At 43.7% G+C, this 27,101-nt stretch overlaps 1 protein-coding gene across 1 annotated transcript in view; it reads right to left on the reverse strand.

The window, feature by feature from the left end:
• The window catches only part of EFCAB11 (EF-hand calcium binding domain 11), a 175,668-nt gene that overhangs the window by 124,397 nt on the left and 24,170 nt on the right, over positions 1 to 27,101 (reverse strand). Inside the window, exons 4-5 of the mRNA XM_029597775.1 lie at positions 26,055 to 26,156; positions 24,289 to 24,379 (exon numbers count right to left, since the gene is read on the reverse strand). Coding sequence (XP_029453635.1) covers positions 24,289 to 24,379; positions 26,055 to 26,156 — 193 coding nt within the window. The remainder of the gene's footprint in view (positions 1 to 24,288; positions 24,380 to 26,054; positions 26,157 to 27,101) is intronic.

Consider the following 27,101-nt stretch of genomic DNA (forward strand, 5'->3'; position numbering starts at 1 on the left):
AATGTGCTTCTGCTGACTCTTCTCTCATCTCCCTTCTCCCCTTTGATTTCCTTATATATTTACAGTGCCTTACATGTATTACCATCACAATGTACGTTTGTTAACTTCTCCTTCATCTGCTCCCAATTTTAGGAACCTTCGTTCCTTGTAAATAGTTACCCAGTTTCTGTTTGCTGATGTTCTTCTTTTGTATGTAAAGTTTTACTGTTCTATGTAATGGCAGTGCCTAAAGTTCTGTTTAATGACACTGTCAAAAAGTTTTAGTTTACTGGAAACCGATACGATGTGCAAACGGCTATCGGTATATAAAATCATTTAAATAAATAAATAAATAAATAAATAAATAAATGAATGAAGAGGAGATTTGAGAGAGAATGACTGCTAGAGATTGGGGAGATGAGAAAGAGAGTGACTGCTGGGGATTGAGAGAGCCATAGAGAGGGAAGAGGAGACAATTTATACATGTGTTCTGATTTACGCAATTCTCAAAATAATTTGGGCAAAGAAAAACCCATGAAATGACTCTTCTGTTTTGAAAGGTTGCAGAATCTGACCTAGGGTGTAGAAGATCTAATCCAGGAATCAAATCAGGAGTCTTGCACATAGAAGTGCACAGCACTTGCAACTGGGCTGGGCCAGCTCCTAAATATCATAGGTTTAATGACGTTTTTAGTTATGTGGTACATACTGTTCAATAATCTCTGTAGTGTCAATTCCTGCTTGTCTGCTAATTCCCCCTTCACTGTCCAGCTCTGACAGCTGGCTGAGCACCGTATGGGCCTGACTGTATTACGGAAGATCAGCTGCTCTCTCCAGAGTTACAAAAACTAACAATGCAAGTGGAGGAGAAGAAAGATAAATGCAGCTAAATAGAGCTGGGTGCCTCCTGTTGGCTAATACAGAACATTTCCATCCTCTCACAGTCCAATAAATCCCTTCTCTCTGTTGGTGGCAGGGTCAGCCTGCCACCAACAGAGAGGATGTCACTAATGCTGCTTCTACTACCTATTATTATTTCTACAGTGGTACTAAATAGCAGCCTGGGCTCCCATTTTAAGAACCAGAGCAGAGCAATGGTGCCTAGGAAGGAGAAGGGTTGGAAAGGGGGCATGAGTAGGTGTTCTGGTGGGCCACTGGGAATTAGGAAAAAGCTCCTAGAACCCCGCACACAGGAGAGTGAGAAAGAGAGAGGCTGAGCTCTTCATGGAGGCAGAGTGCCCTGGTGTTTGTATTTGTTTGGAGAAAAGCACTTCAGTTTCAAGTAACTGGTAATAAGAGGGGCCTTTCATTGCTAGTTTGTGGAAAGAGGACTAGCGTAGTCGAGGCTGCAAAGGTTGACTGGGAGCCAGCTTAGATTGGGGTCTGTTTGTTTTTGTAGGAACCGCTTGTCTTTAAAGGACAGCACCCAATTACCGCAAAACAAATAAAACAGTACATGTGGCCTCCTGAAGATGGTATTGAAGTGTGCAGGGCCCAAAAAGGAAGATCCCAGCAGGAGCTGAAGTATTGGCTTTACCACACAGCCCGCAGGGAACAAATCCAGGCTGGTCCATCAGTCAGGGACCGAGATGTTTTTTTTTTTAAGCAGATAAGCCCGAAACACTCCCAACTAAAAATAATCTCAAACGGAATAAAAACTTGTAATTTTAATGCTAATTTCTCCATGATTTGGGGGATTGCTTCCAAGTTCTCTGCTCCTTTCCACCATAGGCTCTGCAGGAACTTCCTGCTGGCACATGCCAAGTCTAAAATCACAATCAGCGACTCAAAGGTCATTTAACTTTAAAAGGTGTTTTGTTTTGTTTTTTTAATTTGAAGGTGTATAGTGCTATATTCTAGTGCCATATACCCTTCAGGAGCATTTGAACCTCGCATACCTTTTGATCCAGCAAGGCTGCAGCTCTTCTAAACTCACTGCCTATTGTTTAAACATGTGAGGAGCAAAGGATCAGGTGCACAGCTGTAATTTATTTCTTCATGAAACAGGAAAAACTTTGCCCAGAAATACAAATGGACTTTTCTCACTACATAAGCATACCAAGTAAGAAGTTAAAAATCTATAGGATTTCTTCAGCACTCTGGTTGCAGCCCCGAGTAATGTAGCTAACGAGCTCCAACTCAGGCAGACGTTACAAAAGCATTAGGTATAATATTTTGGGACCAAGTGCATTGTTTAGTCTATCCTTTTGCAATCACCATTTGTATGTTTCTGAATGCAGGGAGCTTGTATTTTTGTACCCGATTGCCTACGTGTGTCTAGATCCATATCCATCAAAGAGAAGAAGATGGGTTGTTAAACCATGTGCAAATGATTAATGGGGATGTGATGAAAGATTGCAAGACAGTTGCTTAAGGAACGAGAACAAAGGAATAAACTACTGCAGGCATCACCAGAGGTGAAATGACATTGCACTGTGTACGAGGTTACCATGGCAACAGGCAGATGAATGTTTCATATTCAGCCTGCTCTGCAGTACAGGTCTATAAATTTAACTTGCAAACAGAGCACAACAGTTCTGCTGCTGGACTCCTCCCAAGAACAGTTTATTTGCTTGATATAATTATGACAGAGCGAGGCAAAACAATGAGGTCATGATTAGCGTGCAATGAACTCAACTAATTATAAGCACACCTGTCACGTAACCCGATTTATTTAACAGTGCAATGAATCTGGGAGTGCAGATAAGTGCACAAGGGAGCCCAAATGAAACCCTAGCAGAGGTAACAGAAGGAAAGAGCTCTCACTACCAGACTGGGTTTCAATGCAGATCCATAACCACCCTCCCATCTCCAACATGGCTCTGTTTTACAGGGCTTGGAAAGTGGGATGGGTCGTGATTGTAAACCCAGTGCCGCCTTCCTGTGTTTGTTTAAAGAGAATTCTGACTCGAAAATCTAACCGAGGTCTCTCCCACCTAAATCCTGAGTGTCTTCTGCCAACTGCAGCTTCAACTCTCTTTCTCCGAGTGTGCAAAAGATAGCAGGACTCTCTTCCCTGTCCTGCTGCCCTTGCAGGATAAGTAAAGGTTACACAAGTCACCTTGATGATGTTTTCTCATCACCACACATTCACAGTTTCATGCTTGTCAAATATCACATGCAATATTCAATCATGCTCCCTATTTCAAGAGAATTGGGAAGCTCAATAGTTTGCTTTTTCCCTACTAATACCTACAGCACAGTTTTCCTGCTTCATGCTAACCTTTGTGAAGCTCTCAGGCAGTACCTTTGCTCTGAGAAAACTGCCGCAGAGGACATTCCCTTGGATGGCCAGTTATACGTCTGTGAAATGCTAGGCTTCTGAAATCTGGTGCTGGCGAGTAGAACAGAAGTCGCTCTACAGATGTTGTTTTCATATCAGTTTTAGAAATTCTTATTCACCTTTCAGTGCTGCTGCTGCCAGTTCCAGCTGGCAGACACAACACCCACGGCACTCAGTGTCCCCTTTTTTGGGGGTTAGTAGGTTTGGAGAGACTGCAGAAAATCTGAGAAATATACAAAAGGTTAAAAAAAAATATTTTTTTTTAAAGTGCTGGTGGTCAGGTTAGGAAAACGGACGCTCGTAAAATTGAACATCCGTTTTCCTAACCTGCTGATAGCCGACTTCTCCTGGGAACCCGCTGCCAAGGAGGCGCAAGGGACACACATTTGTCCCTAGCACCTCCTTGGCAGCGCAACTCCTCATTTGAATATTGGATCGCTGGGTGCGCATTAAGAAAGCAGGCGCTCAAAACCGAGTGCCTGTTTTCCGCACTCATTTATTGCATTGGCTCCTAAGTGAGCTGCCTAGCGGTGATTTGACAATCCTATAGATCAGGACATTTCTGAGATGAAATGCGATGTTCTGCATGCTCCTTCTGTTTGCTATTCATAGCAGTTTAGATTACAAAACAAAATAAAAATCAAAAAATCTAGAATTTGGTCAAAAATCTGTGCTACTTCTACTGCAATAATTTTCAAAGTCCGATGATTAAAAAATAAATACAGTAACTGTAGGGGTCACTCAGGGGAAAATAGTTTTGGAACAAGGTGTCTCCAAATGCCCACAATAAAATCTGTATATTTTTCAGTTGTATAAAATGTTTAAATATGACACAAAAAACATATGTAGTCAAAATAAAATGATAATTACTCTGGGTTTGAGTCATCCAAATCCATTTTGGGCTCTGGAGGTCTAACAGTGAGAAATATTTGGGTTTTGCCAAACAGCAACTGTTGTAAACAGAGATCTTTACTATATATTCAGCAGAAAAAGATATTTGTCAGCCACTGAAAAATGAGCCATGTGATTTTAACACAAGATTGGGTTCATTTTATCTGCCAAAGTCTTTAATTTACGTGACTTGAGCCCTGTAGGAATATGCCTTGGGAGTCTGAAGCCCATCAATGCTACCCACCTTTAGTTTAAGTTCATCAGTCAGGGAACCCATCTTATAAAGGGATAGCAGAAACAGATATCACTAAAGATTTATATCAGAAATACAAATGGAATATTTTAGCTCAGGTGATTCTTTACTTATAGGGATATGGACTACTTTTCTTATTACTGGAACCTCTGCTATTGGAATGTCCTAACTCTAATGCTTCATTAGTATCCTTTGAAGATACCTCCAACCGAACCATGCGCTGATGAGCGAAGTCAGCTTTCCCCTTTGTTCTAGTTTAAAAGCTGCTCTATCTTTTTTAAAGGTTACGGCCCGCAGCCTGGTTCCACCTGGGTTAAGGTGGAGCCCATCCCTTCAGAAAAAAAAAGACTCCCCCTTCCCCAAAAGGTTCCCCAGTTCCTTAAAAAATTGACTCTCTTCCTTGCAACATTGTCTCATCCATGCATTGAGACTCTGGAGCTCTGCCTGTCTCTGGGGACCTGTGCGTGGGACAAGAAGCATGTCAGAGAATGCTACCCTGGAGGGTCTGATTTACTAAAGCTTTTCTCCCATTCTGTGTCAATGGGAAAAATGCTTAGTAAATGAGCCCTTAAGAGCTTAAATTAGGCTTCCAGAACTTCCCTCTCACATTTTCCTATGTCATTGGTGCCCACATGTACCACAACATCCAGCTCCTCCCCAGCACTGTCTAAAATCCTATCTGGGTGATGCATGAGGTCTGCCACTGTCGCATCAGGTAGGCAAGTTACCAGGTGATCCTCACCAGCCAGTCAACTATCTACATTCCTAATAATCAAATCACCAACTATGACAGCCGACCTAACCGTTCCCTCCTGGGCAGTAGCCCTGGAGACATATCCTCAGTGCAAGAGGACAATGCATCACCTGGAGAGCAGGTCCTTGCTACAGGATCACTTCCTGCTGCACCAGGTTGATATTCTCCAACCAGGAAAAGTTCTTCCTCCAAGGCAGCACCAGGGCTGCCAGACTGGCGTTGGAACTTGGCTACTATGTCCCTGAAGGTCTCATCTATATACCTCTCTGTCTGCTTCAGCGCCTCCAGAGCTGCCACTCTAGCCTCCAGAGATTGGATTCATTCTCTGAGAGACAGAAGCTCTTTGCACAGAGTGCACACATACAACCTCTCACTGGCGAGTAAAAAATCATTCACATGACACTCAATGCAAAAGACTGGAAGGCCCCCCTCTTGCTGCTGGACTGCTGCCTTCATCTTAATTTTGTTCAGTTCCTAGTTAAGTTTAGGTTGTTATGGCAGTAGGAAAGCATACAATTAGAGATCTTAAATAATGAATACACTAATATATTTAATCTAGTAGTGACCTAAAAAGAGATGAATAAACTCTTAACACAGAAACATAAAAAATGATGGCAGAAAGTCTGCCCAGCAAGCTTATGGTAGCATCTGCTGTGTCATACAGGTCACCCCCTTACTTAGTTTCCCAAACCGTCAAAGTCCGGGCCTTTGTTGGTTGCTGTCTGTGTTCAATTCCCTGTTAGCTTTTGCCATTGAAGCAGAGAGCAAGGTTGGAGTTGCATCCAAAGTATCAGGCTTATTGGTTAAGGGTAGTAACAGCCACATCAGTAAGTTACCCCCATGCTCATTTGTTTTCCCAGACCGTAAAATCTAATGTCCTTGTTGGTTGCTGTCTGAATCTAAATTCCCCTTTTCTTCTTTTCCCCCTGCCATTATAGCAGAGAATAATAAAGGAGTTGCATCAACAGTGTGAAGGTTTATTGGTTAAGGGTAGTAACTGCCGCAACAGAAAGCTACCCACATGCCCTCTTTTCTTCATCTCCATCCTCTAGCCTTTAGGAATCCACAGTGTTTATCCCATGCCCCTCTTGATACGGCCTGGGGCATTCCTGAGTTTAAGTTAAAAGGCTGATTAATATATATATCTTTTTTTTTATTGAAAGTGTCTCCTGCCTATAAATCAAAGGATGAGCTAGGGGTGGGTGGAAATACAAACACAAACATCTTGCTTTTGCCTAGCTATTTAATACAGTCACACAAGCATACTAAAGAATATACCCCAATAGTTAATTCTACCCAAAATTTTAAGTTCTAAAATTTCCCAAAGCAGTACTTACCGATTCTCTTCAGCCACCAGCAAGGTGATCCTCTTCTCTCAGTGCTCCCACTGGGATTGGGTGTCCCACCAAATTGCCCTTCGAGCCCACTTTGAGGGCTGGTAGCGCATCAGGAGGTACTTCTAACAGAGCTCTCCTCCATCTTAGTGGCCACCGCGGTTGAGCCTGTTCCACCCAGAAGTATCTCCGATTCGTGGTGGGAAAACAGCACTTCCAGTATCAAGTGTTGCCATTTGGCCTAGCGTCCGCCCTACGAGTCTTCACATAATGCCTGGCCGTGGGGCAGCACACCTCTGCAGGCTGGGGGTGCATGTTTTCCATAATCTGGATGATTGGCTGGTCAAGAGCACATCTCAAACAGGGACTGTCAGGTCCATGTGCTTGACCATCAGCGTGTTGGAATCACTAGGGTTCGTCGTCAATTACCCGAAGTTCCATCTCAGCTTGTCACCTCAATTGTACTTCAAAGGAGCCCTGCTAGACATGGCTCAGGCAAAGGTCTTCCTGCCTCATCAAAGGGCCGTCAATTGACGACCATCGTGGAAGAGATTCAGCAGAGCCAGCAGGTATCAGCCTGTTAAGGCTGTTGGGCCATATTGTTGCAACTGTCCATATAATCCCTTGGCACGATTACACATGCACAGAGTCCAATGGACCCCGAGATCGCAGTGGCACCAGGCCAGACAGAACCTTCCTCCAGGACTCTGTCCTGGTGACCGGTACTTTCAAATCTAGAATGGAGATCCTTTTCGAAGTCCTCCTACCCAAATTGTCCTAACCATGGATTGGTCTACCCTGGGCTGGGGAGCTCATACAGATGGGCTCAGCACCCATGGTCTCTAGTCTGCTCAGGAAAAAACTGTTGTCAAATCAACTTCCTCGGGCTTCAGGTGATCAGGTACGTGCTATGGACTTTCAGAGCTCGGCTTTCCAACCAAGTTCTCCTGATCCAAACTGACAACCAGGTGGCAATGTGTATGTCAACAAGCAGGGAGGTACGGGATCATACCTTCTGAGTCAGGAAGCAGTCCAGATCTGGTCATGGGTCCTGTTCCATGGGATGGTGCTCAGGGCCATGTACCTAGCCGGGATGGAGAACAAGGTAGTGGACAGACTGAGGTGTGCCTTCAGACCCCATGAGTGGTCCCTGGAGCAGGGGGTTGAAAATTGGATATTCCACCTCTGAGGGAGCCCGGACGTGGATCTCTTTGCATCCCCTTGCAACAGATAGGTGCCTCGGTTCTGCTCCCTGTATAAATCAAATGGTAAACCAGCCTAGGACGCCCTTGCATGACATTGGGGCAACAGTCTTCTATACACGTATCCTCCAATTCCCTTAGTGATGAAGACTCTCTTGAAGCTTCTCAAGGACAAGGAGACTATGATCCTCATAGTCCCTTATTGAATGAAACAGGTCTGGTTTCCACTCCTAGAGGAGTTTTCGATCCGGAGACCGATCAGTCTGGGGACTTCCCCAGATCTCATCATGCAAGATTGAGACAGGTTGCAACATCTAAATCTCCAGGCCCTGTCGCTCACAGCCTAGATGTTGAGAGATTAGTTCTGCAACCACTCGATTTCTTAGAGGATGTGTCGAGTCCTGGTGGCTTCTAGAAAGCCTTCCACTAGAAAATCCTATGGACTGAAGTGGAGTTTTTCTGTGTGGTGTGAACAGAAGGTCCTAGATACATTCTCCTGCCCCACACAAAACTGCTTAATTACCTTCTACACCTATGGCTTGAAAACCAACTCCATTAGAATTCATTTGAATGCAATTGGCGCATATCACCATGGTGTAGATGGCATGACCATCTTTGTACAGCCTATAGTTGTAAGTTTTATGCGGGGCCTGCTTCAATTGAAGTCTCCCCTAAGGCCTCCTGCTATGTTTTGGGACCTCAATGTGGTGTTAGCTCAGCTGATTAAAGCTCTTTTTGAGCCACTGTACACCTGTGATCTGAAGTACCTGACCTGGAAGGTCACATTTCTGGTGGCGGTCACCTCAGCACGCAGGGTCAGCGAGCTCTAGGCCTTAGTGATTTATCCACCTTATACTAAGTTTTATCATGACAGGATGGTCTTGCGTATGCACCCTAAATTTCTGCCTAAGGTGGTGACGGATTTCCATCTTAACCAGTCCAATCTCCTGCCAACATTCTTTCCCAGACCCCATTTGCACTAAGGCGAATGAGCCTTGCACAGTTTGGACTGCAAGCAAGCCTTAGGACTTCTGTCTGGAGAGTAATGAAGCCCACAGACAGTCCACCTAACTTTTTGTTTCTTTTGATAGGAATAGGTTGGGCATTGCCATCTTCAAAAAGACACTATGGAATTGGCTAGCAGATTGCATCTCCTTCTGTTATGCACAGGCGAGACTGCATCTTAGGGGTCATGTTAAGGCTAATTCTGTCTCAGTCATGGCAGCATCGGTTGCCTATTTGCGACTAGATCCCATGGAGGAGATCTGCAAGGCTGAGACATGGTGTTCTCTCCACACATTCACATCTCATTATTGCTTGCATAGGGATGGCCGACGTGACAGTATGTTTGGACTTTCTGTCCTTTTTTAATCTGTTTGAGGTGCAGAACCAAACTCTCTCCCATCAAGGGTCGGTTTGGATTCAGGTTGTCTCCCCCCTCTGTTACCAACAGCACCATTGTTGTTGTGCCCGTTGGCACCTAGTTTGGGTATCTGTTGGTCCTCTTTTTTGTTGGGGAGCAGCCTGTAACTAGAGATTCCCCCATGTGTGAGAACTACCATCCTGCTTGTCCTCAGAGAAAGCCAAGTTGCTTACCTGTAACAAGTGTTCTCTGAGGATAGCAGCATGTTAGTTTTCACAAAATCTGCCTGCCACCCCAGGGAGTTGGGTTTCTCTTAATTTGGTTTTATATGATTCTATGAAATAAGACTGAAGAAGGACCCCCACATGGATGCGTAGTATAGGGCATGTCAGGCATGTCCAGTGTGGCAAGTCAAAGTTCTAGAAACTTTGACATAAGTTTTCCATATTATGGCTCCATCTGATGAGGTCACCCATGTGTGAGAACCAATATCTTGCCATCCTCAGAGAACACCTGTTACAGGTAACCAACTCTGCTTTCCATGGCTTGTTGAAAATATTATTTTTAATAGTATGGTTTTACTAGGATTGATTTATATAGCTTGATTTTATTGTTTGATGATTTATGAGGACTAAGAACATAAGAAATTGCCATGCTAGGTCAGACCAAGGGTCCATCAAGCCCTGCATCCTGTTTCCAACAGAGGCCAAACCAGGCCATAAAACCTGGCAAGTACCCAAACACCAAGAAGATCTCATGCTACTGATGCCAGTAAAAGCAGAGGCCAGTCCCTAAGTCAACTTGATTAATAGCAGTTAATGGACTTATAGAAACATAGGATGAACAAAAGGATAGATGCCTGATGTCTTATAAATTCCTTTATTGAAGCGGAGACACAAAATTTGCCCGACTCAGGCCGCGTTCACGGTGAAATCTCCACTTGGAGATTTCACCGTGAACGCGCTCATGAGATCTAATAATGCTGTTGGTCACATAGTTTTCTATGTGACCTTCCATACACAGTTACTCTAATTGTGTATTAGAGAGAATACAAGCCCCTGAGGCAGCCGTTTTCAAACGGCGAAACTCGGCCTGAGTCGGGCAAATTTTGTGTCTCCGCTTCAATAAAGGAATTTATAAGACATCAGGCATCTATCCTTTTGTTCATCCTGACGGCTTTTATAGATCGCCTTCCTTTGTGTTTTTTGGGTCCTTATAGAAACATAGAAATGATGGCAGAAGAAGACCAAACGGCCCATCCAGTCTGCCCAGCAAGTTTTCACACTTTTTTTTCTCATACTTATCTGTTACTCTTGGCCCTTAGTAACCTTTTGGTTCTATTTCCCTTCCACTCCCGCCATTAATGAAGAGAGCAGTGTTGGAACTGCATCTAAGTGAAATAGCTTAATTAGTTAGGGGGTATTAACCGCTGCAATAAGCAAGCTACACCCATACTTATTTGTTTACCCAGGCTATGTAATTCAGTCCTTGTTGGTTGTTGTCTTTATATAGATCCACTTTTCTTCATTCCCCCTGCCATTGAAGCAGAGAGCTATGCTGGATATGCATTGAAAATGAAGTATCAGTCTTTCTCCCCTGCCGTTGAAGCAGAGAGCTAAGATGGATATGCATTGAAAGTGAAGTATCAGTCTTTCTCCCCTGCCATTCCAAGAACTTATCCAAACCTTTTTTGAATCCAGCTACACTAACTGTACTAACCACATCCTCTGGCAACAAATTCCAGAGCTTAATTGTGCGTTGAGTAAAAAATAATTTTCTCCGATTAGTCTTAAACAGGCTACTTGCTAACTTCATGGAGTGTCCCATGGAGGATTGGTGATGTTTGTTTCTCCATTGCTGTATTACATACAGAGTCTGACTTGTTGCAGTTTCTAGTTCAGTTTCTATCTATATATGTTTCTATTCATACTTTATGATCTGTTTATTCTGTATTTGGTAAGGGCAAATGTGTGTTCTGCCTGTTTAATGAGGTGGGGTATTCCTGCTAGCTTGTAGTTTCTATGTAGGGTTTAATAGCAGCCTAATTTGTTCTGTTTTTCCCAACAGGACATTTATTGGTGTTTTAAGGCCTGGTGTAATATCTGAAGTGTTGCCTTTTCATAGAAAGAATTGTTCCTGTTTGAGTGCTGGCAGTTAGTACTGTTTTAATAAGTGAAATTTATTTTATCATTGTCATCATTTAGTTTATTCAGGACTTAATGAGGACCAAACCCACACCAATACATGTTACAATAGGCCTAATATCATATTGGTTTACAAAAGTGGCACCACAGCATGCATTTCTGTATAACAAAATGATGCCAGCTACAAAGCCAGCCGGCACCATTTTTATATACCGGTTAATGGATGGCTCCTGCCCAATTTTGACACTGAGGTTCGGGGGGGGGGGGGGTAATTTTAAAAGTTTACATTGCCAGGGAGAGCAATGGCTTTTTTCGGTGGGGAAGGGGGGCCTCCAAAAGAGTGCGAGACTGACAGTTTCTACTGTGTTTTGATTACTGGGGGGGGGGGGGGGGGGGCAACTTCTTGATCTCATTCTTTATCAGAGGCTGTTTTTGTTTGCTTGCAGTACCACACAGGGAAGGAGCAAAGGAAACATTTGGCAGCTTATCTTCAGGTAGGGAAGCTTTTGCCTCAGAGGTAGCTCACAATAGTTTGCCAGTTCATTTCTTTTCTGGGGTTTGTAATAGTGTGACTGTCTGTGACCGCAAGCATTTTTACAAGGAGGATGGGAGGCGCAGGGGAGGCAACATAAATGCATTGGCCCCCAGGCACCAGAGACCCTCAGTATGCTTCTGCCACCAACAGATGGAGACAGAGATTAACAGGCTCACTGACACCATCCCCTTATAGGCTCCTGTGCTGATCTCAGCCTGCCAGCATTACCTATAATAAGGTAACACACTAATATACAAAATAACCCCCTCCCCCAACCAATCCGGGGGCTTCTAAGGAGATATAAACAAGAAAATAAAATATATACAGAATCAGTACAAGCCCTGCCATTTTTTTTTTTTTGCATTGGGTTATCAGTATATGATCTCAAGCTATTTATTTGTAGCTGCAATGAAAGTTTGGCAAAACAAGGAGGGTCCTGGACTGGTCTGGCTGGACATAAGAAAAGGAAATTATCAGGTAAGAACAAAGTTTCTCCTTCCTTTTCAGACGAATGGGATGCATCCAAGCTACTCCTGATCCTGGTGGAATACTGCCAAATCCGCTAATTTTAGCTCACTTCCATGGCCCAACAAGACAACCTGACTCCCCTGGTGCCCTTGTCCAAAGCTCTGTTGAAGTTGCTTGTTTGATCAACTCTCCCTTTTTTTTTTTTTTTTTAATTAATTTTATCAGATGCGGTAGGGAGGCAACACAAGGAAAGAGATAAGAAAAAAAAAAGAGGGTTTTTAAAATATCTTGTGAGGAGAATATTTCCTATAAAGGGAACCAACATTTTAAGAAGGGGGAGAAAAGGTGGAGGGGATGGGGGAAATAAGGCTAATTACAGACCAAGTTGGCAGCCCAATCCAGAAATACTGGAAGCCCCTTGGTCCACGGTTATGCTCAACCTAGTGAGGGAGATCCAGTCTTTCACCTCAGGAGCTGCCCACAATCTGGATATCCTTTCTATGCAGCCTAACCAGGCCTCAGAGCATGGGATGTATGCCCACCATCTGCTGGAGACAGAGAATACTGGCAGGCTAAGGCAAGCACCGAACCCTATAAACCTGTTGATCTCTGACTCCATCTGCTGATCGGGGTACATAATCCATTTGTCTGGATTGATCTGACTGGATGAAGAGGAAATAGACATATAAAGGAGTTAAATGATGTTTAGTTCACTTTTTCTTCTGCATTACTGTGTTTTCATAACAGAATAAACCATTTTCCTGTACTGATTTTCATACATTCCAATAAAATGTGCTGCAAAATTTGGATAACTTTCTTTCTGAGGTAGGTTGGTAAACAGTTCTATTCTTTTAAAAATGTGACCATGGGAGTGGGAAAGTGGCACATTCACAGAAATATACTCAGAAAAAACACAGCCACTTATGTACTAAGCATTTTCCCCATAGACACTAAGAAGTCCATAGCAAAGTTAGCCGGATAAGAATAAACTTATGTAGTTAACTTTGTAGGAATATTCAGTGGTGCAGGCACAATGCTGAATAGCCATTGCTATCTTAGAGTTAGCCAGATAAGTTAATCCTGCTAATTTTAAGACATCTCTTAAACTGTCCAAAAGTTAGACTATCAGGCCGATACAGTACAGTGCGCGCCCAGGTTTGGATGCGCGTTTTTGACGTGCTAGCTTTACCCCTTAAAGAGTAAGGGGTAATAGCGCGTCGAAAACGCGCATCCAACCCCCCCCCCCCCCGAAACTAATAGTGCCATCAACATGCAAATGCATGTTGATGGCACTATTAGTTATTCCCTTGTGATACAGAAAGTAAAATGTGCAGCCAAGCCGCACATTTTACTTTCAGAAATTAGCGCCTGCCCAAAGGCTGGCGTTAATTTCGGCCGGCACCGGGGAAGTGTACAGAAAAAACTGCTTTTCTGTACACCCTCAGACTTAATATCATAGCGATATTAAATCGGAGGCCCCAAAAGTAAAAAAAAAAGTAAAAGTTAAAAAAAAAATAAATAAAAATTAAAAATCAGCCCACGGGTTGGAAGACGGACGCTCAATTATGCCGATGCCCATTTTCCGAACCCGTGGCTGTTAGCAGGTTTGAGAACAGATGCCGGCAAAATTGAGCGTCGGCTGTCAAACCCGCTGACAGCCGCCGCTCCTGTCAAAAAGGAGGTGCTAGGGATGCGCTAGTGTCCCTAGCGCCTCCTTTTACCACGGGCCCTAATTTGCAGAGGCCACCCTCCTGAATCGCGCATCCAGGAGAGTGGCCTGTGCGCGTGTCAGGAGAGCGGGCGCTCGCCAGCTCTCCCGTGTTTTTTTCTGTATCGGCCTGTATGTTAGCCAGATAACATTGAAAACCAGCGTTAATCTAGCTCACCCTGGAATGCTCCCATTCTTCCTCTGCGTTAGCCAGATAACTTTTTAGCTGAATAACTCTAAGATGGTCGGCATGACAGGATTTTCAAATCCTGCTATTTTTCCAGCTGGGTGCTGAATATCAACCTCTAAAGGCCGAATTTACAAAGAACCTTTCTCCAATCTATATCTAAGGAAACAAGAAATTCCTTCCAGAACAAGCTCCTTTATGTATCCACGATCCCACCCAGACACGTCCTGAAAATTTGGAGCGAATACATGAACCTTCTTTCTCTTAGGAAGGTAAGCTAAAAACCTTTAACGAATAACGTCCCAAATGGGAGAAATCTCTTTTCGTCCATGAGCCCACAGTTAGTTGAAAGGAAACCACCAAAGCAGTGCTGGAGATGATACCCTTATAAGCCAAATTGCTACTTGAAGATGCAAGAGTTTGAGACTGTGAATGTCCCAAAATGCTTGCATCTTATAAAAGCTATCACAGTATCTTTATCCAACCACTCTAGCACTTTAATTTTGGCTAATACGGAACTCCCTTTCTACTTAGAGAAAAATGCTTGCTGGTTTTTCTTTAAAGTGTGAAAAAAAGGAGCCATCTTCTGAAGGGAGCAGGCTATATAATCATGATTGATGGGGATAGTTTTTCAAATACGATGTATTCATTTAACTCTGATATAGGTTATAGAAAAAGAAACCAGTGCATTAAAGCTTTTGGAAACAGTGATGGCTATCAGTTACTGTCATGCTCCTGAAAGTAATTTGAGGACCACCTTGCAGTAATGACATCTCACCTGGTGGTTACTACAAAGCAAAAAAGACAGACCTCTGGGCTAATGATTGATGATTACTTCCTCCAAATTAACTGAAGGAGTTTGTCAATTCTCAAACAATAGATCATGTATGAAAGATGCTGAGATGAGCTGTCACATTAATTATTAGAAGATGATTTCTTACTTCACTGATTGCTCTCCTAATGAAGTTCAAGCCTGATACTGACTCTTCAGGAAAAGCCTTCAACAAAAACATACTATTGGAATATTTGATTTGTGTTTCACATGCTCCTTCTCTACTTACTTATCATCAAAACTGTTGGCAAGAAAATATGACTTTTGTGTCTTCGTATACAACCCAGTCAGACATCTATAATCAAAGAGGGGATTTTACAGATTGGCCAATTCTTGGTTTTCATGAACATAAACCCCTTATGTCACTGAAGATTCCTGTATAGACTGCCCTGAAACTAAATTAAGTAATTTAGTTTCATTTTTAAACATATTTTAGATTTAATTACTTGCCTTTCCAAATCCTAATTCAGGGCAAGTTACAAATTCAGGAATAGTTGGTAGGTCCCTGCCCTTAAAGGCTTACAAACTCAGGGCCCTGTTTACTAAGCATTTTTATCATAGACACAAAGTGGGAGAAACCCTTTAGTAAACAGGACCTAAGGTGAAGGGACTTGATCAAGGTCACACAGAGGATGAGTGGGAGAAGCATGGGTTGAACCCTGGCTTCACCGATTCTAAACTCGCTGATCTAACCACTTGGTTACTCTGATTTCTAAATCATCTTTTGCAAGTTGACCTTAACAAAACCCATAATAAGCCAATAGAAATATGCGAAAGTAGAAAGACACATCATTCTGAGATTTAAATTTGATCCTGTATGCATTAGTTTTATAAAGTTCTAGAATCATCCAAAGCGTGTAGATGAACAGCAGCAGGTAAACCAAAAGTGTTTCTTGCTCTTTTTGACTCCTTCCTTTGGAGAAAAGGCTTGTTCATCGTCTTAAATGACAACTTGGGAGGGCACATTGACGTGGGTCGGAAAGTTCTCCAGCAGTGACAGGCTGTCTACTCTCAAAGCAGCAAGTCTTAAACCGCTGTATCGAAGTAATGTTTCATCTCTCTGTTCAGCCTTCTCATGTACTGGGAACAGTGTACCATTTCAGGTTATTTCATCTAAGGTTTTTTTCCTGTAATATTTTGCATCCAGAAAACCCACAGCTACTCGATTTCGCTCTCATATTCCTGCAGTTTTTCACTAATCATGACCAGATGATTTTATGGTATCATCATCAAATATTTTAATAGTGGTTTGTGACTTCAGATGAAGACAGTAAGCAATAAGCTCTGAAGCATTCATAAAAAATGCTTTTCATAATAAAAGAGGGGGAAATACATACAGAAAATATATAAGGGTTTGTGGTTTATCAAACCTTATTAGTGCAGCAAACCCTGTGAGCAGTTTTTACCCACGGGGTTTGCTGCAATAATCAAAGCTTTGATTACGGCCCTCTCTTTATGTGTGGATACTTTTTAAAGGCAAAACCCAGGTAGTTCTGCATATTCACAACAACGTGTGCAATTACCTCAGCCCACTTAACTCTGCTTCAGGAACACCTACGGAAGTACTTGGGTAAAAACATGCATGTTGTTGACATATAGGCAAAGCTTTCCTTGCGTAGAGGGTGGGCAATAATCAAACAGCCCAGGTCTGCAGGTGACATGGCTTTCATTATTGCCCTATCACTCTCTGAGATGTCAACACCTACACTAATGACAGCTGTCCTCACTACAGTATTTGTGCATGGCCATTTGTGGTATACAGCTATATTATTATCAGGTTCACACCGAAGATACAGCTAAACTTCTGAGAAGTGTAGGAGTAAATTATACAATGCATGACACTTCTTTTTTTTTTTAATGGAAAACACTCTAAAAAATAAAACTCAACTAGACAAAATGTAATGTTTCTGCAGTGTAATAGCAGAAAACACTAAACCAATGACCAATCATTGCCAGGTAGACTAACTTTCTAGAGAAATGAAATGGGAGGTATTCCTTAATACATCTGGCCCTCAGCTCAAAGGAGTTGGATATGTTATAGTCTCAGTTATCTTCTTACATGGAGCAATTGGCGCCACCAGCTGGATGAAAAAAGCTCTTCTTCACTGCCTATTTTCATTCAATTCACTTTGCTTGTTTTAAAGATGGTAAAATATTTTAAAAAATGCCACAGTTAACCAATGCAAAAAACACAGAATATATAATGGCTGTCCATTAGTACAACTATTTTATTCTCATGAATCATAAGTTAGAGAAGGTGTTCATATAAACCACAATTCCTTTATAGAAATCTCTCCCATCATGACTGAGCAGTGAGAACAAACTCTACATATAATGCAAAACTATTACATCTTTCGTTTATGTGCCATCAACTAACTTCTAATGTAGTGTGACTTTACTATCTGGATACTTTTCTGATACCATTGCTCACACAACCGCAGCAAAGATCTTAACTGGCCAGCGATGACCTACTGCACAGCAATGCTTAAAGGCACCTTTAAGGCGGTGCTTTTCAAATGTGTGCCATGGCACACTTTTCCTAATGTGCTGTGGTACTGGCAACCCTGGCATGATCCTCTGGTGATATCCTCCTATCCCCTAACAGCAGCAGTGCTCTCCCTCGAGAACAGCTCTATAGATGCGCCTGCCTTCCATCTGACGTCTGAAAGCATGGGTCTTACACCTGCAGATTGTGAACTCAGCTGGACGCCGGCAGAGGAGAACAGCCACAGATAGGTGGCTAGTGTGCTGCTGTCCAGGGGACAGAGAGAGAGAGAAAGGTACCAGTAGGGTGGGAGGCAGAAGAGAAGGAAAGCACAAGTGCGATGAGGGGAAGAGGGAGAGAGGCACCAGTGGGGTGAGAAGAAGGAGAGAGAATGGAAGGAACCAGTGTGGTGGGTGAGGGAGGAGAAAGAAAGGCACAAATGTGTGTTGGGAAGGGGGAAGGAAGGTACAGGTATGTGTGCTGGGGGAGGAGGTGGAGAGAGATGGAGGAAAGCACCGCAAAGATCAAAATAAACTCTAAAGTGTGCTCTTGAATTAAAAAAAAAAAAAAAAAAGTTGAGAAGCACTGCTTTAGGGAAGAACAGAAAACTCAGAAGGACTCTTTCAGGAATTGATTGTTACTGATTGTTGCACCGGAGGTGGACCCTTGGGCCGAGGTGGAGTTGGCGCTACCCGCAGGGCAAGCCCTACGGGTCTTCACCATCGGCAGGCGGAGCTGGCTGACTGACGGAGGCCGGCTGGAGTTTCGCCAATACCAGCCCTTGTTCCCCGCAGGTTGAGCCCTTGGTTACCGGGGCCGGCTGGACTTAGGTGGGCCTCTGTCTGACGTCTTCTCAGGGATGAGGAGGTCAGAAAGGGGCCAGGTAGTAGAAGTAGGAGGTCTGATCAGGATGAGGCAGAGTCCCGGAGACTCGGGTGCCAATGAGAACAGAAGGCAGACAGAGGGTGCCTGAGTAAGAACAGGCCGAAGCCTGAAAGGCCAAGTCCAGAATGATTTCAAGAGGAGCGTCGCAGAGCAGGCTGCAGTCAGGGCAGGCGGCAGGCAAGGAAGAGTGGGCCAAAACCAAAAGTCAGCTGGAGAATGGTCAGGCAAGGCAAAGGTCAAAACCAGGAGATGGGCAGGAGCGTAGTCAGACGAAGCAGTGGTCAAAGCCAGGAGACAAGCAGTAGCCTGGTCAGACGATGCAGTGGTCAAAGCCAGGAGTCAGTCAGAAGCAACAAGCAGGGTAGACACGAAACACAGGAGCAGGAATGGGTACCAGGATCAGGAATAGGAACGCAGATGAATCAGGAACCAGGAACACGGAGGAAACGCAAGAACAGCAACTATAGACACGACTAGCATGGAGACCTGTTGCCAAGACAAGGAAGCACCTGCTGGGCCCGGCCTTAAGTACCGGGACGTCATCATCCGGGGCCGCGGTTTGGATTCCTGCCGCGGCCCCTTTAAAAGGAGAACTGATGTGCACGTGCGCCTAGAGAGGGGAGCGGCACGGGATGGTGGCGTCTCCCCGCGGAACACACGGGGAGGCCCGCCGCGGAGCTGAGACATCCGTGGCGGAGCTGGGAGCACGGGGAGCAGCCTGGAGTCGAAGGCAGCGGCCCATGGCCTCGAGAGAAGCAGAGACAGGCGCTGGAGCAGGCAAACGGGGGTAAGAGGGCCTGACCGCGGGCCTGCCGCAGCTGGCACACGCAACACTGATGTTGACGTTACAATGAAACTTGCATGATGTTACCTGAAAACATTTGCCTAAGATACACAATACTGCGCAGTAGTTGAATATATTTTAAAAAGTCATTTTTACAACTAATCTAATCCAATAGGACCAGACCCATATGTAGGCAATTCACAATTCTCATTTTTGGTCTTTACCTGCTGTCACTTACTGTGTTACTATTGCCAGAAAGTCCTCTCCCCTTTCCTTTGGGAGGCTCATCAGTTTCCTCCAGCTCCTTTGGGCTTCCAGTTCAATCAGAATCGGCTTCCACTGGGGCTACAGGCCCATGAACTTTCACTCACAACCATCTGGGATTATTCCCCCATTTTTCACCTTCTCCCTCCTCCTTTCTTGACCAGGTAGCACAGCAACAGCCTTCACAGTTGGGGGGTCACAGACCGTGGCTCCCCCTGTATCCCACTGTATGTGCACCCTCAATCTGGCCACTAAGTGTCACTGTTGTGTGATGGCTGGGACTTTTTCCCTCCCCCACACCACTGCCTCTGCAATAGTCCCAGCCTTGGCCCATTCAAGGAGCAGAAGTTGAGCTTGGGAAGCAAACCCAAAATTCTCACATGGCAGTGTGCAGTACCTCCATTGGGCCTCTGAGCAGGTCCCTGTTCTCCCTTTTTATTGCTATTTCTGCCAAAGTAGGTCTCACCCTCCTGCCGTTATAAGTCAGCCATTGGTGCAAAAGCCTTCACTAGGGGGCTACAGACTGCATATCTGCCCCAAAAATTCGACCTATAGATGTCATTGTGCATGATGGCTGATGTTCCCTTCCTCTGGTGTAATGAACATTGTTGGAGGCTTCTTTTAAAGTTCTAAAGACTAGACATTAAAATTCTCTGGTTGGCCTGCTGTATTTGTATTATATATAAGCATGAATTTTGATCCAGTAATTACATTTCTGAAAAATGTATTGGGCAGTGTAAATCTCCCATGTGTGAATTACTGTTTCAGTTAAAATAAAAGATATCATGAAGGCACAGCTTATAAGTTATTGTCTTATACTAATTAAAAAAAAAAAAAGAAATTCCGACTCTTCTCTCTCCCTTTACGAGGTGTTGTGGTGCTGCAGGCATTGCGAAACCCCAGACCTGAGATTATCATTAGGGTACATTTAAATGCTAGAGAGAAAGAATGTGTCAAATTTCAGAACAAAATATGTATAAAATGCCTTTGATTTCAAAATTACAGACAGATTTTTTGAGGAAAAAGTTCCTGGAGGTAGCAATCTGAATAAACTAGAGAAGGTGGGGCCAGGATTCATATTTGGAGTTAAGATTGTTTCCCCTGTGCGTCTGGACTGACTTCAGATTGCTTCTTTTACCTTACACTGGATTACCAAATAAAGATTGCTCTTTCTTTATCTAGGCAACTTATATTTCAGAACCGTGCCTGTCCTTTAAAATGATGTAGTGACAATTTTAATATTTTAAAGTGACGCATGCAGCATGTAAACGATAAGGTTTTGCTAAAACTGTTACTTAGGGTCTGATTAATCAAGGTCTTTCCCCATGGACACAAAATGAAGGAAAAGTCTTAGTCACTCGGGTGCATTGGGTTTTCAGCTTCTTATTACACAATCAGAAAAGGCCGCTGAGCTTTCTGCTGCCTAACCCTTCCTACTCCATTCAGAAGCTGGTATGGAAACATGCATAGCTTCATTCCTTTGGTTTTTTTTTTGTGCTTTGCTAATGGTTTTTACAGTGTTTGCATGGAGCTCTCGATGACTGCGTATCTGTAGAAGAATTTCAGACCCAGGCAGATGGAATCCCCTCTTTTCTGCCCATATTAGGTAACTGCACAAAGTGTTGTGCAGGCTGACTCGTCGGGCAGAATCGACACGGCACATCACAAGAACTGCCTTGACTGAGTCTGTACACTCACATGTGTGGAATCAGTGCACACGCTCTACCCTACCACATCATCAAATACAGGCAGAAGGGAAATCAAAAACGCAGAGTTCTGTGGTACTTGTATGGTTCATAACGCCTACACTTCTTCAAGAGGAAACAGAGGCAGTGTAAGTGTCTGGTGTTAAAAAGATCTGACCTGGGCCTGTTTAAGAAGAGAATCTTACACTTGAAAAGTGCTGCGCTTTTACTCATCAATTGTAACCAAGCTCAGTATCCAATACATAGGAAAGAGCAGGTCACAGGCAGATGCATACAAACTGGCAAACTGAATAGATAAAGAACTCGTAAAACAAACCAAAAACAAGAATGAAGGGGTCCTCTGTGCTAGCCAGGGGTGGCTCAAGGCAATCTGCTGTCTGTACTGCTCCCCTCCCCCCAGGCGTGGTGCAGATCAAATCAGTGAAAGGGCGGGGGGAGGGACGACACTTTGGGGTCTGGCCCATTTGCTGACTTGAAACGCTGGGAAAGGGGGATGCAGAGGCAAAGGTGAGCCAGACACAGCATTAGTAATAGTATTTCTAGGAAACTGGCAATCCTGCCGCCTGCCTCAGCACGTGCATCCTGAGGGGGAGTGGGAGATGGGTGAGCAGTGGGGGTCCGTGCGTGCCACACTCTTTCAGGGCCTGTGCAAGTGCATCAGGCATCCAAGGTACAGCTTACAGCCCTGCACCCCCATCCCCCACCCTCCAGAGTCCTCACCACACATAATTAAAAAGTATGTGAGATAAGTAAAATCACTTTCAACACGTATATTATATTTATTTTCACTGCGGTGGTACCAACCAGAAAACCCTGTCACAGAGACACGTGGAACCCGTATGGTATTAGGCCTCTTGTAACATGTTGGGTGTGGGCTTGGTCCTCAGAAAGCCATAAGTAAACGGAATTGCAATTTCACGATAGTAAACCTCCCATACCAAAATGGCACTAACTGCCAGAACTCAAACAGTAACAATCCTATTTATGGAAAGGCAACACTGCAAATATTACCCCAGGCCCTATTAGGAAAACAGAATAAACTAGGCTGCTACAGATCCCTTCACAGAAACTACATGCTAGCAGAATACCTCAGTCACACATGCAGAATACAGACAGATCCTCACCAAATACAGAATAAATAGACCATAAAGTATAAAAAGAAACATGCTGACAAAAAATGAACTGGAAAATGCAAAAAGCCAGACTCTGTATGTATTACAACAATGGAAAAACAGAATTACCATATTTTCTTATAAAACATCAAAAAATAAAATTAAGAAATATTTAACACAAATCAGAATATGTGATGCCGAGCGGTCAGGACAATTCAGAGAACAGACTCCAGGCTGGACTCTGGCAACAATCTTTATAAGTTTCTTTATTGTTAAGCATTAATAAACAAAAATAAGTTAGCTAAATTGTGCAATTAAAAAAAAATAGTTGTAGCTTACAGTTTGTATTCTCGAGGCTTCCATCTCTCTCCCTGGGCCTCTCCCCTTCCTCTGGCCCTGGTCTCTTACCTCTGCTTGCAGTGAACCACCCTATCCCAGAATCCCTTGCTAGGTTGGGACTTAAGAAAGACCAGTGCAGATAGCTATACCCAGTCCTTTTAGGTATTCTGAGATAGTTCCTTACATGCTTCCTCACATGCCTGGGCCTGGGCTAATTCCCGGCTCTTCCTCACCACATGCCCACCCCTGGCTGGGCTACCCTGATTCCCTGTGGGCTGGGTCCACAGGGTCACGAACTGGGGACAATCATGTCCCAGAATAACTAGGTACAGGAGTTCAGGAAGGAATCCCACTTCCATAATGGCTTGACCTGCCGTGGTCGTCAGCAGAACCTGACCGGTTGGGTATTCCTGTTTGTCCCCATGTATGCAGGTAAGTGTCTCTCTTTTCTTGTGATTGATGCACTCGTTTTGGAGGAGATCCTCATGAACGAGAGTCTTGCCAGACCCTGAATCCACCAGTTCCAGCGGGATCACAAACTCCTTGCAATGCTGATGAAGCATATCCACTAAGCTGGAATTTTTTAGCTTTGAGAACATGTTCGCCCACTCTTCTTCAGAAACATACCGGCAGCAGTTCTAGCGGGGATTCCTGCAGCTAGGGAGAGCCCCCAAAGTCTGTTTCATGGCCTGAAGAAAGCCAGCTGGAAGTGGCTACAGCCAGAGGCAAAGACTGGCCTCGAAGTAGCCTGACAGGCATTTCTAGAATAATTCTTAGATGGGCTTGACTGGCCTATGTGACATTGGGTCATGTTAAAGACAGAGGGCCCAATATTGAAAGTGTATTCAGCATTTGATAGCTGGTTAAGTAGGACTTATCCAACTATCTAGCAGTCGCTGAAAATCAGCAGCCACTAGATAGCTGGATAAGTGAGTTATCCGGCAATCTTTTAGCCGGTCAACTTGTGGGTGGGCAGTGGGTGGATCAGAGTGGATCATTCGCTCTTCTCCGGTTAAGTTAATCAGATAAGTTAGACCAGCCACAGAGCTGGTCCTAATTAGCTGAATATAACTTATCTAGCTAAGTAGTGAGATATATGCGGATATTAAATGGCATAGCTAAGTTTCTTAACTGGTCAGTGCTCAGTATCAGGCCAGTGTGACTAATGCTATTGTAATCTGCATATTAGGTTTCCCTTCGCTAAGTGGCCCAAAACGAAAGGGACGGTTAACATAATGACCCTTCTCCTTATCTAAAACACAAATTGGAACTCTGTAGCCCTTTCTCTACCTCTGCAGACCTCCTGCCCACACTCCACAGAACAGGCCCACCACACACGGGACTCCAAAGCCCACACATTGAAAATGGGTACAGTTCTTTTAGATTGTGGAAATCTGTAAGCTGCTGCCCCCACAGTCTCCAAAGATCTCTTGCATATTTTTTCTGAGTGTAAAAATATAGCACAGGCTAAAGAAAACCATATCAAGACAGCACAGCAAAAAGTAAACTAAACAGTAAATGACATGAAGAAAGCACCAATTATAAATGCCAGAGTGTCAAGGTTATAAAAAAGAATGCAAACATTAAATTCCTGCAAAACACTACCCCCACAATAGCTTTCTTAAAACCATTTTCACTTCGAAAAGCACCCAGTATATAGAATAACATTATGCATAAGAGGAAGTGAGAGGACCATACTGCAGTGGCACTTTAAGGAGTGACTACCAACAGCTTGGGTGCAGAGTGAGAAATCCAAACATTGGCCGTTTCCCCGGCATACCTGAAGGTTTCAATTATCATGCGCTCAGAAAAATGTGGAACAATACGCCTGAAGACGGTCTTGAAATCATCGCAGGTTAAAAATCCTCGATCTTAGCAAAAAAAAAAAGAAAGAAAAATTAGTGTACAAAAAACACAAAAAGTCAACTAACATAAGCTAATGCACTGAAACATCTAGTATTTAAATAATGAATAGAAAGCAAAGGTCATTTGAGTCAATATGCTTCACTTACATTTAAAGTATAAAGAAACTGTCAGGAGGCACAACTCTGCTCCTCAAGGGCTGCGCATAGCTTGGCTTTTTAGGGTAACCCAATTTAAGAAAATGAACTAGGTTCTCAGATCAAAGACATGCAAATATATCTCATGAATATTCATTGTGGATAACCTGAAAAGCAGACTTGTTTGCGACTTTTGAGGACTGGAGCTGTGAACCTCTCATCTAGACGCAGTACGCAGATTATTTTGTAGCATCCATTGGACTTGTAGCTAACAAGCAGGGCTATAGCAGGAGATGCATCTCCTCATCTAAGAATCATACCCACCACCCTGTTAATGTTTATCTCCTGATTTGCTCCTGGAATTATCTGCATTACTTGCCCCTCTCTAGATGACATGCCCAGGTGACCCTCAGGAGCTCTCACCACCACAAGTGAAGTTTCCTGCAAGATGAGTCCTCATCACCATTCTATGATTGGCAAGAATTAAGCAAATAATCGACATTTGTGAGTTCCCTCCCTCCACTGGCCTAAGTCACCTCTGCAGCATCCATACACCCAGCCAGCCCCGATACACAAGAGACTTGAATATGAATCTCCTGCACTGCCGCACAAAATGTTACAACCTGAGCCTAATACCAATCATTTTAAGTCTTAAAGTAAAGACAGTTAAGCATCTTTTTGGTTTGGATAGATCCCTGCCGTCTTTAATGGCAACTTCAACTGTGCCTTTGGATTTGCCGCAGAATCAGAATGGGCCTTTAGTGAAGTTAAGGCGCCATAAACCTTCATTTGCACCTTGAACAGAATTTAAGATACTGTTGTATATATATCTATATCTATCTATATATATATAGATATATATAGTGAAGAGAAAGCCAGAGATCAACCGAGGTCTATGACATGCAGCAGAAGTAAAGTGGGCAGAGTAAATGAGGCTTACAGTCCTTCCCTGCCATCATATTCCATGTTTCTCTGTGTTGCCATTGTGTGATGACTGGGAATCCATCCCACAGGGATGCAAACACTGCCGCCAGCACCCTCAGCCTCGGCTGGCCTGAGGAACTGAAGCCAAGTGTGGGAATCGGACTTAGGTCTCCTGCATGACAGCATACAGTACTGCCACAGAGTCATCAGACCAGCTCAGGGAGCCTTTCTGAAACGTTTGGCCACACAGTGGCAGTGTTATTAAAGAAAGAAAAGAAAAAGGCACAATGTTTGAAAGACCGGATAATCAAGGATACTGGTATGCAATATTCACCTCTAAAACTGGTAAAGAAGTACATTTTTTGAGTGTCTGAAGTTCAGGGGAAAACAAGGACCATAATATTTTAAAAACACAACAGCAAGGTTGTATCACCAATACTTCTGTATAAATGATTTCCCATACAATTTTGAGTTTTCAAAATTTCTTTTTCTAAGCTTAAACAAATAAAACTGCTAAACAGAATCCAGAAACTGGAACTGCAGTCCCAGAAATGACAAAATTTGATACTAAAATGTGCAAGCTTCATTCTCAGTAAACCAGCGGTGTATCTCAAAAACTTACATTGATTGTCAAAAGCAGTGAAGATCTGTCTTGCTTCATCATAGCACTGCTGAGCTGCCTTCTTTGTACTCATACTTTTCAAAAAGCCATCAAGTAACATACCTAGAAAGAAAAAATAATTACCTGCACCGAAAACAAAACAGAATACAAAGCAAGAAAGAGTGCTATATAATAAATGAGAAAGTAGTGAACTGCATTTGCTTTATTTAATGATAAGAAGAAACTGTAAAGGGCCACATGTACTAAATTTCTTTATCCCAAAAACAATACAGGGGAAAACCCTTTAGCACATCTGGCTTAAAATGGAGAACACCCCTTTGGTATGATGATCTGCATTATAGTTAAAAGATACTGAAGCTTATTAGATGAAAATGCTGAAGTTTTTACTTTTTGGGTGATCAAGCTTTCCACATTGTTTTTTTTTTTATTTACTGCACTTCTTTCCTCCTTTCCTGTTCTTTCTCCATCTTCTTGAACCTGGCTTATGTTATCACATTCTGTTCGTTCCAGAAGACCGACTACTGCCAAACAAACATGTAGCTGCAAGTGGTTTGAACAATAATGTTCCAGTTACATGGCTCTGTCATGGTTGTGAGCCCTTGTACTGTGGCATGGTTGACGCAGCCTAGTAGGCGAACCTACTAGGCCCATGCCGACAGCTGGCAGACATGCCCTTGGCCGGGAGTGAGCTGGACTTAGAAGAATGTCCCAAAGGGCGGTTGGAAAGAGAAAGTCCAGGGCCAGGCTGTGTTCAGGGCAGGCAGTGAGTAAAGGCGTAGTCAAGTTCTAAGGCAGAGGTCAGTGTCAGGCGGCAGCCAAGAGAATGGTCCGAGTCTGTAGCAAAGGTCAGAAGCAGGCGGCAGGCAAGAGAGTGGTCTGGGTCTGTAGCAAGGTCAATACCAGGAGAGCAGGCAGACAAGGGACTGGAAATGGACCAGGGAGCAGGAACAAGGCAAGGCTGGGACTGGAGCAGGAACACAGGATCAGGAACACAGCAACATGCACTGCAGAAAGGAGGGAGAACTTGGTGCTGAGGCAAGGGCTGGG

The sequence above is a fragment of the Rhinatrema bivittatum genome, chromosome 4 (assembly GCF_901001135.1).
Source record: "Rhinatrema bivittatum chromosome 4, aRhiBiv1.1, whole genome shotgun sequence".
NCBI classification, from domain to species: Eukaryota; Metazoa; Chordata; class Amphibia; order Gymnophiona; family Rhinatrematidae; genus Rhinatrema; species Rhinatrema bivittatum.